Source organism: Hemicordylus capensis, chromosome 1 (assembly GCF_027244095.1).
Source record: "Hemicordylus capensis ecotype Gifberg chromosome 1, rHemCap1.1.pri, whole genome shotgun sequence".
NCBI lineage: Eukaryota > Metazoa > Chordata > Lepidosauria > Squamata > Cordylidae > Hemicordylus > Hemicordylus capensis.
The window spans coordinates 46,595,059-46,609,896 of NC_069657.1; the positions used below are offsets into that span (position 1 = coordinate 46,595,059).

The 14,838-nt window shown below is 45.3% G+C and overlaps 1 protein-coding gene across 18 annotated transcripts in view; it reads right to left on the bottom strand.

Moving 5' to 3' along the window:
• ADCK1 (aarF domain containing kinase 1) overlaps positions 1 to 14,838 on the bottom strand; it is a 198,593-nt gene that overhangs the window by 103,407 nt on the left and 80,348 nt on the right. For all 18 annotated transcript variants that reach the window (XR_008314250.1, XM_053287354.1, XM_053287351.1 and 15 more), the window contains one exon: positions 346 to 549. Coding sequence is in view for 17 of the 18 variants with exons in the window: in XM_053287354.1 (XP_053143329.1) it covers positions 346 to 549 (204 nt within the window). In the remaining variant the exon portion in view is untranslated. The remainder of the gene's footprint in view (positions 1 to 345; positions 550 to 14,838) is intronic.

A 14,838-nucleotide genomic window follows, 5' to 3' on the forward strand; every position in this document is an offset into this window, starting at 1 on the left:
TGCCTCTAAATACCAATTGCAGGGGAGCAACAGCAGGAGAGAGGGCATGCCCTCACCTCTTGCCTCTGGGCTTCCCAGAGACATCTGGTGGGCCACTGTGTGAAACAGGATGCTGGACTAGATAAGTCTTGAGCCCTGTAGGACTGTTCTTAATCCCCAACCAAAGGCCATGCTGCAGCTGGGGATGCTGGGAGTTGTAGTCAACAACGTCTGGGAATCCCTCTTACAGGGAACGCGGCTGTGGATGCTACCCCAAGTCTAGTATTCTTCATCTTTCATTTGCCAGAGTACGTGTATTGCTTTTGCGTGACTGGCAAGTCATCAAGGGCCTATTGTCTCACATACCTCTTTTCCCAGGTCCTCCCGGATCACTTGCTCAATCTCTTCCATACTGCTCTGAGGAGCTTGGCTGTGTAGCACCTTGAGCGTGTGGGTGTATTCCTCAGGCAGGAGATAGTCAAGAGCCCCCAGGTGCTGTCCCACTTTGATGAAGGTGCCCCGGTTGGCACAGCACAGATCTCGGAGACGTTTTGCAGAACGCAGATGCACCTGCCAAAAGAGAGACAGACTTAGAACCCTCCGGATTTTGCCTGAACTCCTTTCTCCAGACCACACAGTACATATTGAAACATTCCCCACTCCCCAAGATTCCCGATGCAACTGTGCAGTTGTCTAATTGTTGAGCAACAGAATTATCAGAGGGCTGAGTTTACCATCAGGGCAGGAGGCCTCTTGGTGTTTTATTCCAAGGATACCCCTGTGCCGATGCCTGGAAGCTGGTGGTGCAGTTTGCAGTGCCTGCATTAGTACAGGGAGTCCTCCACTGAAGACTCCCTGAGTTAAGACAAATGGCACTTAGGACATTTGTAAATTGCCACCTTGTTTCAACTTTACAACTATGTTTCTACTTTACAATATTTGCCGTGGGAGAGGAGACTCCACTGGACAGCTAGTGGTGTATGGACTAGAGGAGAAGGAAGCCTCAATTGTCATTGAGAGTAGCAGTCTGGTGGTGGCAGCAGCTGCTGCTGCTGCATCTGAGGCTGCAAAGGGATTGGTTGACTTGCCTGTCCAAAATGCCTGCCACTGCTGCTGCTTTGGCTCCTCCTCCAGGCTCAGCTGCTGTGCTATGATGGTAAAAGAGGGAAGGCTCGCCCTGCTCCCAGCCCACACGCTGCTTCCTACCCACCATTCTTCCTTCCATGCCTAAACATTGCCCAGGAGGAGGGGGAGATGGAGGCGAGCTACCCAGTTGCCATACTTCCTTCCATGGAAAAGTGAGAAAGAGCCAGGAAGGGAGTGGGTGGGAAGGGTGAGCCACTTCTAATTCTCCACCATCAGTTTCTCTGCTGAATGGCTGCTCCTCTGTGATGAACATGCCACATGATTTGACCACAAGAGGGGGGAAATAAGGTATCCAGTCTTGGTTCAGGAACCAAACCCCCACTTATAACATTATTTCCTATAGGGAAATAGGTTACATCGGAACATAGGAAGCTGCCATATACTGAGTCAGACCATAGGTCCATCTACCTCAGTATTGTCTTCACAGACTGGCTGCGGCTTCTCCAAGGTTGCAGGCAGGCATCTCTCTCAGCCCAGAAAGAGAACTCGGAACCTAGTTGCTCTTCCCAGAGTGGCTCCTTCCCCCAAGAAGAGTATCTTACTGTGTTCACACATCGTCTCCCATTCATATGCAACCAGGGTGGACCCTGCTTAGCTAAGAGGACAAGTCATGCTTGCTACCACTGAGTTAAAACGTTTCAACTTGACGCAGTTTTCAAGAACCAATTGTGCCATAAGTCGGAGGACTTCCTGTACTGGAATTGCTTCTGTCAGTCCTTGTGGGTGGCCAGAGACCAGTGTGGGCTGCAGCAGGTGCAGACTGCAGGCATTATAAACACTGGATGCAGAAGTGCTGTTCTCCCTGGACTTCCAGGTGGAGGTCCAGAGCCTCCACACCCCCTGGGGGGCCCCAAATACTCTTTAGTCTGTCCCAGGTGGTGTGGCCACCGAGCTGCCAGCCCATGCTACACCAGGCAGCCAAGCATGGCCTCTGCTTTAGAGACAGAGAGGGGAGTGGGGGAAGAAATATGTGGGATGGGGATATGTTGAGTTGCATGTTGAAATGTTTCTGCTAATGCATATTTGCATAAATATATCTGTTTTATATTCTCAAATTCATGTGAGTTCAGTTGCTGTTTGTGCCCTCAAGAACCCACGTATTAAAATGTGTGTGTGTGTGTGTGTGTGTAGTTGTGTGTGAAGGGGGATTATGCTAAACTGGGGTGGGGTGGGGTGGGAGGCAAGGCCCTTAGGTCCAGGCTCCAACATTACCTAGGTGCACCTCTGACTGCACGGGTACATTCAATCCCTTCAGTAAGCACTGCACAAAAGTGCAGCAAAAAAGCAAATACCCGGGGAAATGCTGTCCGCAGGCCTCCAAAGTCATAATTAATGGCTGATGTGCCTAACTGCCTTGCTGGTGATGGCTACAAGCAGAAGCTGCCATTTTGCACGCCCCTGAAAAACCTCTTGATGTAGTTTAAGCAATGGCGTGCAAAATGGAAAGTTCTACCTCCTGACTCATAATATAACATTTTCACAATGAGCAGGGAGCTACCACAGAAAACAAGCACCACCATGAGCCCTCTAGTCTTATGCATTGTACTTCAGAGGGTGCAGCATCTTGTACAATCCCTGAACTGTTTGTTTGTCCTCTTCCTTTTGAGTGACAGAGATGTCAAGAGGGGAAGGGAAGGAACAGAGAAAGAAAAAAGAGAAATTGGAAGAGAAAGGGTGCGGGTTGGAGCCAGGCGGCGGGGGGGGGGGGGAGGGCTGGAGCCAGAGCAGCTGGGCAGTTTGTCACAGTACAGGGAGTTCAGCCCATTACAGGGAAACAGCTTTTATGCAGCTTGGATAATTGTCCTCGACAATGTCTCCAGCAGAGGAGAGGGAAAAAAATAGCAGCCAGCAAAAGGCGGGGGTGAGAAGTATTGCTATCTATAGCTATCCAGAATTAACCTGCATTCGAGAGGAGAGAAAGGGCAGTCTGGGTGCACTTGAGAAGGGGGAAATGGCACGTCAACCCTAATTCCTCATATTCTCATGCTGAGAGAGTAAAATATGTTTTCCCCTCTGTAAGTTCACCCATGGAGTCAGGGCCACTGGGAACACGCAGAAACAAGCCAAGCCAAGATCTCCTGCATGAATTCTGTTCCTGGAGGGAACATTAGCCAAGCCAAGGTTTCAGCTGACTCAGGGCTTTGGGTGGACGAAAGAGTCGCAGGAGGGATTCAGACCTCGGACAGCACCAAGGGAGAGCAAGGGTGGGGGGAGTGGAAATTGGACAGCTCCAAGCAAGAGAGATTGAGCTGGGGAGATTCCTTGCTTCACCAGAGCAAGGAAGAGGTTGTTCCAACAAAAGTCTAGAGTCTACTGCAGTCTTATGCAGGTCGCTGGCTAGTTAGGGCTACCCTCAGCCACCTAATGGCGCAGCGGGAAATAACTTTACTAGCAAACCAGAGGTTGTCTGAATCCCCACTTGTATGTTTCCCAGACTTTGGGAAACACCTATATCGGGCAGCAGCGATACAGGAAGATGTTGAAAGGCATCATCTCATACTGTGCAGGAGGAGGCAATGGTAAACCCCTCCTGTAGTCTACCAAAGACAACCACAGGGCTCTGTGGTCGCCAAGAGTAGACACCGACTCAACGGCACACTTTACTGGAGAAGTTTGTGTGGCTTCAGTGCCCCTTCCATGATTTCCCAGGAGCTGATTGTATTGGTACTGGTGGTCATCAAGGGACTCCTTCAAGTCATAGGACAAGGGCAGAACTGTAACCTTCAGCCATGGAGGGGGTGCTGGAAACAGTTACCTATGATTCCTCTATTGCAAGGGGGGGTTCTGGTGAGTGGGGGCTCTGGAGGTCTGGGCTATGGGAGCTTCCCCCTCTGACTCATTCCCCAAGTCTGCCCTGTCTTCAGACAGAAAGAGCCTTGACTTCAGAGACATGATAATATGTGAGTAACCCGTTCCAGGTGGGGGTGCGGGTGTCTATGGACAAGCCAGAGACTCTGCTGAGATAGAGGTCTGGAGGCTAATCAGAATCCTAGGAGGGGCTCAGACCTCTGACAGAACTCCAGAGGAAGCACAGTCGGGTAAAGCAGTTTGGACCGCAAACAGATCTGAGCAGGCAAGAGAGAGATTTGGGTACAGCAGAGTAGGGTTAGATGTTGCTCTAGCAAATGTTTGGAGCTGACAAAAGGTTTTTTATGAGTGCTCCCTGGGAAAAGCTCTTTGGCTTAAAAGGGTCCTCCCAGATTTTGTAGGTGCTAACTCCAGAGCTGAGGGAACTTTATTATGCTGTTGATCTATGTGGAGGTGTCTTTAAGGGACTCCTCCCAGTCAGAAAAACATAGGGTGGTATCCTCAAGTCATGGCAGACATGCTAGATCTGGCTCCTCCAGCTCAGGGGGCTCTGATGAGAAGATTGCAAGGTCTCCTCATCAAGTCTCTTCCTCTGAAATGTCCACCTTGGGTTGGGGCAGTCCCAAGTCCAGGATCATGGCAATGAATGCACCAGACTTAACCAACAGACTAAGGTTGGGCACCTAGCCCCAAAAGTCAGGATTAACAAACCTGTTAATTAAAGTGCAAGCTCAAAATGTTTTTACTACTATTATGTCAGCACTGATCCTGAATGCTTTTCAGCAAGACTTCAATGAAAAGACATCTCTCATTTCCAGAAAAGGAAATGCATGCAAACTAGTTCTTCTGGGATGCCTATGGATTTATAATAATACTGGGCACCATGCACATAGATATTGCCCTGGTTCAAAGGTAATATAAAACTTTGGTTTAGCACTACATAAACAAGTCTAAGGAACTGCACAGTTACATGCTTCTGCCCTCACCTCACAAGAGGAGTGTAAAAACTTCCACTTCAATAGCAAGCAACGGTTCTCCATCATACATAAACTTGGGGAACTGTGGTTTGTTAACTAACCAGAGTTAGAACAAACCAGGATACTAAACCACTGTTTGACTGGTCGGATAACTAACTAGAGTTAGAACAAACCAGGTTAACAAACCACAATTCCCCAAGTTCATGTCTAATTAGGAATGTCTAGTCTGATTCAAAGGGGGTGGGAAGAGAGATTAATGAGGGAGGGTATGAAAGTAGGGATTTGCACGAACCACAGTTCAAGCACATATCGGGAGCTTTAAAAAAAAAAGAGGAGAGCAGGTCGTTACCTGCTCTCCACCACCCCATGCAACTTACTGCTGGAGTGGTGTGCATCCCAAGAATCCCCATGCAGCACCAGCATGCACATGGCATCTGCGCATGCGCTGTATGGGGCGACGGAGAACAGGTAAGGACCTGCTCTCCTCTTTCTTAAGCTCTCAAACTGTGCTCAAATCGTGGTTCAAATCATGGTTCATACACATCCCTATATGACAGAGGTTTTTTTAATTATGCATGATGTCGATAAAGTGGATCGAGAGGAATTCTTCTCCCTCTCTTTGATACTCAAACCTGGGGTCACCCAAAGAAATTAATTGGCCATAGACAAAAGAAAATACTTCTCCACATAACACAAATGTTTGGACTGGGGAGACCCAAGTTCAAATTCCTGTTCAGCCATGAAACTCCCTGGGTGACTCTGAACCTAACCTACCTCACAGGTTTATTGTTAGGATAAACATAACCATGTACACCACCTCTGGGGTCCTTGTGTAAAGGGTAGGTTAGAGAGAGAGAGAAGAAAATGGAACTCATTGTCAAGGTTTAGAAGGCTTTAAAATGGAATTCAACAAATTTATGGAGTATGCACCTTTCAATGGGTTTTGATTAAGTGCCGTCAAGTCGGTGTCAACTCTTAGCGACCGCCTTGATTATTAGCCTTGATAAATGGAACCTTCTGACTCTGGTGTGGCATTCCACTGAATATCTGTTGCGGAAGAGGGAAACAGCAAAAGAGTTCTCTTGCCTTCATGCCCTGCTGTGGGCTTTCCTTGAAGCCTCTGGCTGGTCCCTGTTAGAAACTGGTTGCTGGACTACATGGACCTTTGGTCTGAAACAGCAGGTACTCATCTGATGTTTTTAGGTTTTCCTTCGTGATGCTGAATTGGATTTGTTCAATCTTATGTTTCTGTCCGCAAAGATTCTTTAGGGAGCTCATGGCTGATCGAGGTCTTGAACCCATGTTCTCCCAGCCTCAACTATTTTATGCATTACTGAGTTTTCTTTACTCATTTAGCCATGGAACCACCTCAGTCTCTCAATTACTTCAGCAACATATAAATGAGCTGAAACAATAATTAACAACAGAGCTATAAATCACCTCAATGAATATGAAACATGACAACCAGCATGGCTTTTCCTAACACAAAAAAATCATTTCCTCCCCAATTTATTATAGTTTTCGGACATGCTAACAAAGTAGTGGGGGGGGGAGAGGGAGATATTTAATAGAATACCAAACGATTTTTGATGAAGCCCCTTACAAACTGTTAGAAACTAATCGTTGCCTGAGATGCAAAAACATAGCCATTGATCAGACACTGTCTAAACCTTTTCAGTACTTGACTTTGTTCAGTCCCACTTAAAGTTCCAATTGCTATCACAAGACAGCAGTGGACTGGGGTACCACATCAGCATGCTGAGCAGAAATTGTTAGCTTATGACACAATGGGCTCATTCTCACGAATATAATGGAGTGGGCTGGAGGGAAGGCACGCTCTTACCTTGTGCTGAGGGCTGTACTGAGGGCTGCCTCTCCACTGCTCCCACAATGCATTGTGGGATATGTGGAGGCCCCAGCTCTTGGTTTCAGTAATGGAGAATGCTGTTGCAGTGTTTGTGTGGGCATGTGAGCTGCAGAGCCCAATGGAGACTCTGGTCGTTTGGGAGTCTCCCAAACGACCAGAGTCTCCATTGGGCTCTGCAGCTCACATGCCCACACAAACACTGCAACAGCATTCTCCATTACTGAAGTTTGGGAGTTTGGGAGACTCCCAAACGACCAGAGTCTCCATTGGGCTCTGCAGCTCACATGCCCACACAAACACTGCAACAGCATTCTCCATTACTGAAGTTTGGGAGTTTGGGAGACTCCCAAACGACCAGAGTCTCCATTGGGCTCTGCAGCTCACATGCCCACACAAACACTGCAACAGCATTCTCCATTACTGAAACCAAGAGCTGGGGCCTCCACATATCCCACAATGCATTGTGGGAGCAGTGGAGAGGCAGCCCTCAGTACTGCAGCAGCTCTCCTTTCCCTGGCCCTGCTTTCCACAAAACTCTTTAGTAAAGCAGCCTGGGAACAGCTTAAAAGATGCTGGTGCTGCAGACGAACCAAAGAAAAAGGTAGGAAGGCTCTCTTTGTGTCCTACCTCACTTTTAACCTGGGTAGCGGATCTGGGCTACCCAGGTTTAGAACTGTTGAGTTGGGAGGGCTCCCTGGGTCCCAGATGACTACAGATTCCTGGGTTAACCCACTTCTACCCACAAATTTGTGATCATGGGAAAAACTCTAATATAAGGTATACTCCCTTCTGCCTCAAAAAGCCCAGGACTCAGAAGTTCCTTCTCTTACTGGTACTGGCAGTGGTACATGTACCACTGGTTAAAACACAGTTAATTAAAGCATGAGAAATCCATTATTAATAGTAATCACAGTTCAATAACCACTTCCATCCCTATCTTCTATGTCAGTCATGTGGTTTCTTGGACATGACTAATGTTTTCTAATATTTTGGGTTTGACAGTAATGGCTCCATCTCATTTCTCAGTGTCACTTCAAGTGTAATAAAGCAGCTGGCTTTATATTATTGGTGCTATCTAGTCCTCTTCATAATTATTCTTAGTAGGAGAAGGGGGAAAAGAAACATGATTTCAAAAATCTTGTTGCCACCAGAAACTCTCAGTCTTGAACAGGGCAGAATGGCCATTAATTGGAACTGGGTGATGAACTAGTAAGATGTAATGCCTTGGGCTGGTGGATGCTACACTGCTGAGGTACACCCAGCCATAACCACAAGCTTACCTTCAGTCCCTGTTGCTCATCAAGCCCAAATGTCTAATCAGGACCTCAAAAACACAGGAAGTTGCCTTATACTGAGTCAGACCATTGGTCCATGTAGCTCAGTATTGTCTACCCAGACTGGCAGCAGCTTCTCCACAGTTTGTTTGTTTGTTTGTTTGTTTGTTTATACATACCCTGCCCCCACCCCCCACTCCCGTACGCTAATGCTCGGGGTGGCAAGGGACTCTCTCAGTCCTCTCTTGGAGATGCCAGGGAGGAAATCTGCGACCTTCTGCATGCAAGCATAAAAATGCTCTTCCCAGAGAAACCCCAGCGCTTAAGGGAATATCTTACAGGTCTCCCATGTAGTCTCCCATTCAAATGCAAACCAGAGTAGAGCCTGCTTAGCAAAGAGAGCTATTCATGCCTACCACCTCTCCTCCTCAAGAGCATCCAGCAGACCCTTACTAAGGTTAGCTTGGCTTAGCCATTCAGTTTTATAGTATCAGGAGCCTATCAGACAATCTGGGGCTCCACCCAATCCATAGAGCGAAGGTGTAGCCACACCTCCTTGTTCCAGTTCAACACTCAGTTCCTCTTAGTCCTTGTTAGTAGTAGCCACATTGATTTATCATGATTGCAGCCTGCTTACTTTGTCCCATTAAGCTCAGTGAAGGCTACTCTGAACCAGAGGTCAGACCCTCTCTGCACAGTCTTCATTTTCTATATTCTGTTTTCGTTTTTGTTTTTGGCCACTTTAGCATGTTTGGCAAATAGGACAAAATGTTGGAAACTGGCTTTTATTTATATTGTTCAGATACAGAGTGCCTTCAAGGACATGGGGAGGAAGAAACAGAGAGAACACTAAGGAAAACGGAATGAATATGCACAAAACCAGTACACATAGGCTTTGTTTCCATTACAAGATCAGATGAAGGGGTTAGTGAAAACTGTGGTCTGACAGTGCCACACTAAGAATTGATCAACCTTATCTACGGCCTGTAGGTTCAAGGTACATCTGATGCACACCCAATCCTAGTAGTTTGATATGTACTGAACCTTAAAAAGATGTTGGTTTCTCTGTGTGTGGCACGCACATACACATACACACACACACGTGTGTGTATGTACACCTCTACATAGGATGTCAATGCGGTTCTCCTGCATCATGCCATTTCAAGGAATTCTTCCTACATTACCAGTATGCCAGTAAAGCAGGGGTTCTCAATCTTGGGGCCCCAGATTTATTGATTTATTATATTTTTAGACCGCTCCAAACTTCCATCTCTGGGCAGTCTACAACTTAAAACTGAAATGAAAACCTTAAAACAATTTAAAACAAGTCTAGTTAAAAAGCTTGGGTGAATAAATGTGTCTTTAGAGACTTTTAAAACATTGTCAGAGATAGGGAGGCTCTTATTTCAACAGGGAGCAAATTCCAGAGTCTCAGGGCAGCAACAGAGAAGGCCCGTCCCTGTATGGCCACCAGACGAGCTGGTGGCAACTGCAGAGGAACTTCTCTAGATGATCTCAATGGGAAGTGAGGCTATAGCGAAGAAGAGTTCTCTTAACTACTCAGAGCCTAACTGTTTAGGGCTTTGTAAGTTATAACCAGCACCTTGTATTTTGCCCAGAAATATTGGTAGCCAGTGTAGTTCTTTTAATATAGGAGAAATGTAGTCTCTCCGAGATGACTCAGAGATCTACTTGGCTGCCACATTATGGACTAACTGTAGTTTCCAGACTACGTACAAAGGCAGCCCCACATAGAGCGCATTGCAGTAATCCAGCCTAGAGGATACCAGTATATGTACCACCATTTTGAGTTCGTTCATCTCAAGAAACAAACGTAGCTGGCATATCAGCCAAAGCTGATAGAAAGCACCTGTGGCCACTGCCTCAGTCTGAGACACTAGGGAGAGATATGGATCCAGAAGCACTCTCAGACTGTGTACCTGTTCCTTTTGGGGAACTGTGACCCCATGCAGAACCAGTAGATCAAAATTGTCTCCTGAGTTCCCATCCTGCACAATAAGTACCTCTGTCTTATCTGGATTCAGTCTGAGTTTTGTTATCCCTCATCCAGCCCATCACTGCCTCCAGGTAGGCATTTATGGAGGTTACGCCTTCTCCTGATGATGCTGACATGGAGAAATAGATTTGGGTGTCATCAGCATACTGTTAACACACTGCACCAAATCTCCTGATGATCTCTCCCAGCAGTTTCATGTAGATGTTAAAAAGCATTGGAGACAGCATGGAGCCCTGGGAACGCCATATAAAAGTTCATGTTTTAAAAAACAACAGTCTCCAAAGGACATTATCTGGAATCTGCCCAAGAGGTGGGAGCAAAACCATAGCAAAGTGGTGCCTCCCACTCCCAGCCTCCTCAGACATTCCAGAGGGATACTATGTTCTATACTATTGAAAGCCACAGAGGGATCCAAAAGGAAGAGAATCACACTCACTCTGTCAATTCCTAATTGGAGATCATCCATCAGGCCAACCAAGGCAGTCTCCACGCCATAGCCTGCCCAAAAAATCAGTCTGAAATGGGTCCAGATAATCAGTCTTTTCCCCCCAAGACAGTCTGGAGCTGGGAGGCCAGCACCCTCTCAAATACTTTGCCCAGCCATGGAAGGTTGGAGACAGGCCTATAGTTCTTAACTCCAAGAGATCCAATGCAGGCTTCTTCTGAAGAGGTCTAATTATTGCCTCCTTAAGAAAGGAAGGCACCCTGCCCTCCCGCAGAGGAGGAGGATGTTGGTGGACTACAACTCCCCTCATCCCCAACCACAATAGCTGAAAGCAGCTAGGGACTATGGAAGTTGTAGTTCAACAACATCTGGGGCCCCAAGGTTCAAAAACCCTGCAGTAAAGCATCAAATCTGGACCATAGGAGGCTCTAGATTCCACTCCAGGAATCTCAAAAGTATGTAATACAGCCAGGTGTCTAGACTGTATATTGGCACATTAAATTCAATACAGTCAAGCCCAAGGTTAAGCATGATAGATAAGGAACAATCTGTCCTACTCTTATACCATGATGGGATCTAAATTAATGGTTGACTTTTCATGAGAAAGAGCTGAGAATTCTTCTAGACAGCTCTTCAAAAGCATCTGCTAGGTGCACAGCAGCAGTCAACATAGTGCTATGCTGGATTAATGCATGGATAAAGAATGATCGATAGAGAATATCAAATACTATCAGTGTCATCATTAAAATTGGTGATATATCCTTATTTTAAATACTGCATTAACTACAAGCAATCCCACCTCAAAGAAAAACAAAAGAAAACAGCCCAGAAAAAAAATTACATTTGATGAGAGGCTGGAGCAAGCTCAACTTTTCTTTAGAAAAATACAAAGATAAAACATTTTTTAAAGCTTTATAAAACAATACTTGATCCAAAGTAATCTGTTCATGTAGAGTTCTTTCCCAAGGCTCAAGGGGATAACACATCAAAGAGCATCACAACACCCTAGGGTTAGACTGAGAGACAATTGCTTGTCCAAAGATGTTCAGTTCAGCTTCATGGGTCAAAGAGGACTTGAGCCTGAATTTCTCAAGTCCAAACCCAGCCCTGCACTTCACTGGATCTCCCATTGCATTGTCCAGGGGGTTTCTTGACTTTTACGCAAGTTGACCTTGTTCGTTGAATGATGAAATTTCATTGCAAGCATTTTTATGCTGTGCATTGCATGATGCACAACTATAGCACACAGATGCCAAGCACGCTTAGCAGGATGCAGAAATGCAGGGTTATCAGAGTGGCAAAAGCATCTGCAGTTACAGCCTGTGCAAACCAATTCCTAAGGGCTATTTCACTTAGACAATCCCTCTGGACAATCAGCTCCCTGATGTACATATCTAGATGGACTAGATACGTGTGTTTCACAGAATCATAGAGTTGGTGTCCGGGGGTGGGGACTTGTAGGCTAACCCTTTCTCAGTGCAGGAAATACGGAGCAAGAGCATCCCCCAAAGAATGCCTGTCCAGTCTCTACTTAAAGATTTCCAGCTAGGGAGGGAGCCCACCATCTCACTAGGTAATTGGTTCCATTGTCGGAATGCTCGATAACAACAACAAACACAACAATAATAATAAACTTTGTTAGCCATACCATAACAAATTGTTCTCTGGGTGGCTCATAACACAGCATTAAAACATCAAATAAAACACATAAAACAAAACACATTTTCCAAAATACAAAATATGAATACAAATATGATGCATATTAATATACCACTTTTCAATACAAGTTCCTAAAGAGGCTCACATAGTTATAAATAAATAAAATTAAATGGCTCCCTGTCCCCAAAGGGCTCAAAATCTAAAAAATAAGCAGAAGACAGACTCCAGCAACAGCCATTGGAGTGATACTGTGTTGCGGCTGGATAGGGCCAGTTGCTCTCCCCCTGCTCAATAAAGAGAATCACCATTTTAAAAAGGTGACTTTTTGCTCAGTTAGCAAAGAGTTCAAAACTTTTTTAAAGTCAATTTTAAAAATCAAATTTAGAACACCTGAGTGAAAAAATAGGTCTTTAACTGGTATCTAAAAGAACAAAGTGATGATGCCAGGCTAACCTCACTGAGGAGGCTGTTCCATAAATAGAGTGAAACTACCAAAAAGGCCCTCTCCCTAGTAGCCACCCACCTCACCTCGTTGGCAGGGGCACTCGGAGCAAGGCCTCTGAAGAAGATCTTAAGGTCCGAGTCAGGACATATGGGATAAGATCTTAAGGTCCGAGTCAGGACATATGGCACTCTTTCAGGTAACCCAGTCCCAAGCCATTTAGGGCTTTGAAGCTTAAAACCAGCACTTTGAACTGGTCCCAGAAATGGACAAGGAGACAGTGCAACTGACGAAGTACTGACAAGATATGATCAAAACACCAAGTCCTAGTTAATAATCTTGCAGCCCTATTTTGTACCAACTGCAGTTCCGGGCCGTTTTCAAAGGCAGTCCCATGTACAACACATTGCAATAATCTAAGCAAGAGATTACCAGAGACTAACTGTGGCCAAGCTATCTCTATCCAGGCAAGGTCTCAGTTGGCATATCAGCCAAAGCTGATAAAAGGTGCTCTGAGCCACAGAGACCACTTGAGCCTCTAGCGACAGTGCTGGATTGATGAGCACCCTCAGACTGCGTATCTGGTCCTTCAGAGGGAGTGCAACCGCATCTAGAACAGGCTGAATATCATTCACCAGGGCAGAGCAACCACCAACCAACAGAACTACTGTATTGTCTGGACTGAGTCTCAACTTGTTCACCTTCATCCACTCCATTACTGCATCCAGGCACTGATTCAGGACAGTCACCATCTCACCTGCGTCTGATGAAAAAGATACAACTGAGTGTCATCCGCATACTGGTGACACCTCAGGCCAAATCTCCAGATGACCCCTCCCAGCAGTTTCATGTAGATGTTAGACAGCATAGGGGAAAGAATGAACCTTGTAGAACCCCAAAGCACAACTGCCAAGGGGTTGAGCAGGAATCCCCCAGCACCACTTTTTGGAAATGGGCCTCGAGATAGGAACAGGATAAGAAAATCTCATTATTTAGAACTTAAGCACCCTAAGAACCATGAAGACAATAATCTACCTGTTGGCTGAGGCTTTATCTATCCTGCCACAAGAGCAGAAAGATAAGGGAAAGATGCCAAGCATTCATCGATGGATATGAAGGAACTGAGATACAGCAGTTCAGGGGTGAGGGATCACGAATTAACGCATGTTTTCTATGGAAATGGCACTGATTTCAGATTGTTTGGTAGTTTGGTTGTCCTTTATCTGTTATATAGGGAGGAAATGGCAAAGACATTAACAAACCATTTAAATATTGAGTAATACACTGATATTAGAATGTCTAGATAATGCAGTTTTATCTTTGCAACAGCATGGAATTAATTAAATTATTCTACTTTTACCTTGTATCCTTCACATTGGCAGATTTGGATGCTATCTCATGTTGCATGCATTTTTATAGTTTGCCAAGTTATCATCATAATATTGTTATAGTGGCAAAGGCTTGGGAACACACATTTACTGCAATATGTAGTTCAGTGTTCAGGATTAGACAGCACAACTTGGCTAGGGCTGGTAAAGCTGCAATGTAGGCCTATATATTTGGGTTACATTAGACTGAGGAAAGATTATGGGAAACTCCAGATGGAGTCAAACACACTGGGAGATCTGGCAAACCAATGGCAGATGGATTTCAGATCAGTAAAGATGCTTCTTTATAATACAGCAGCCGCTGGAACAAAAACAGGGTGTTTGGGTGCATTAAAACAAAGGACAGAAATGGAAATGTAGAACAGATTACACAGACAATGACAATGAAAAATGAGATGGTGCCCCCAGTGTCAAAGACAAAATAACAGGAAGCATTAGTCAGGCTCAAGAAACCACATGATTGACATTTTAAAATATAATTTTTGTGGAATGGTAAGAGCCAAGGTATGTCGAAACTGCATTGTTTTTATTTGCCTTCTGAGCCCTGAAAATTCACCAGGCTTGCATCATTAAGCTTTTCTTCACAATTATTTAAGCAAGACATCTTTACTTAAAAAAATTAAATCACATCATTACAAGACCTATGGCTTTATAGGGAACACAAAAAAGCTGACTATGAAATTCAGATAAATAAAGTTATTCCTTCTTACACAGAGACATTTCTCGCATGGCACTACAACTGGCACTTCCAGGCTGGCAGAGCAAGTCTTTATACAATATAATTTTGATGACCTGGCTAATCTTTTCAGGGTATGGAATCACAAAGAATATAGCTT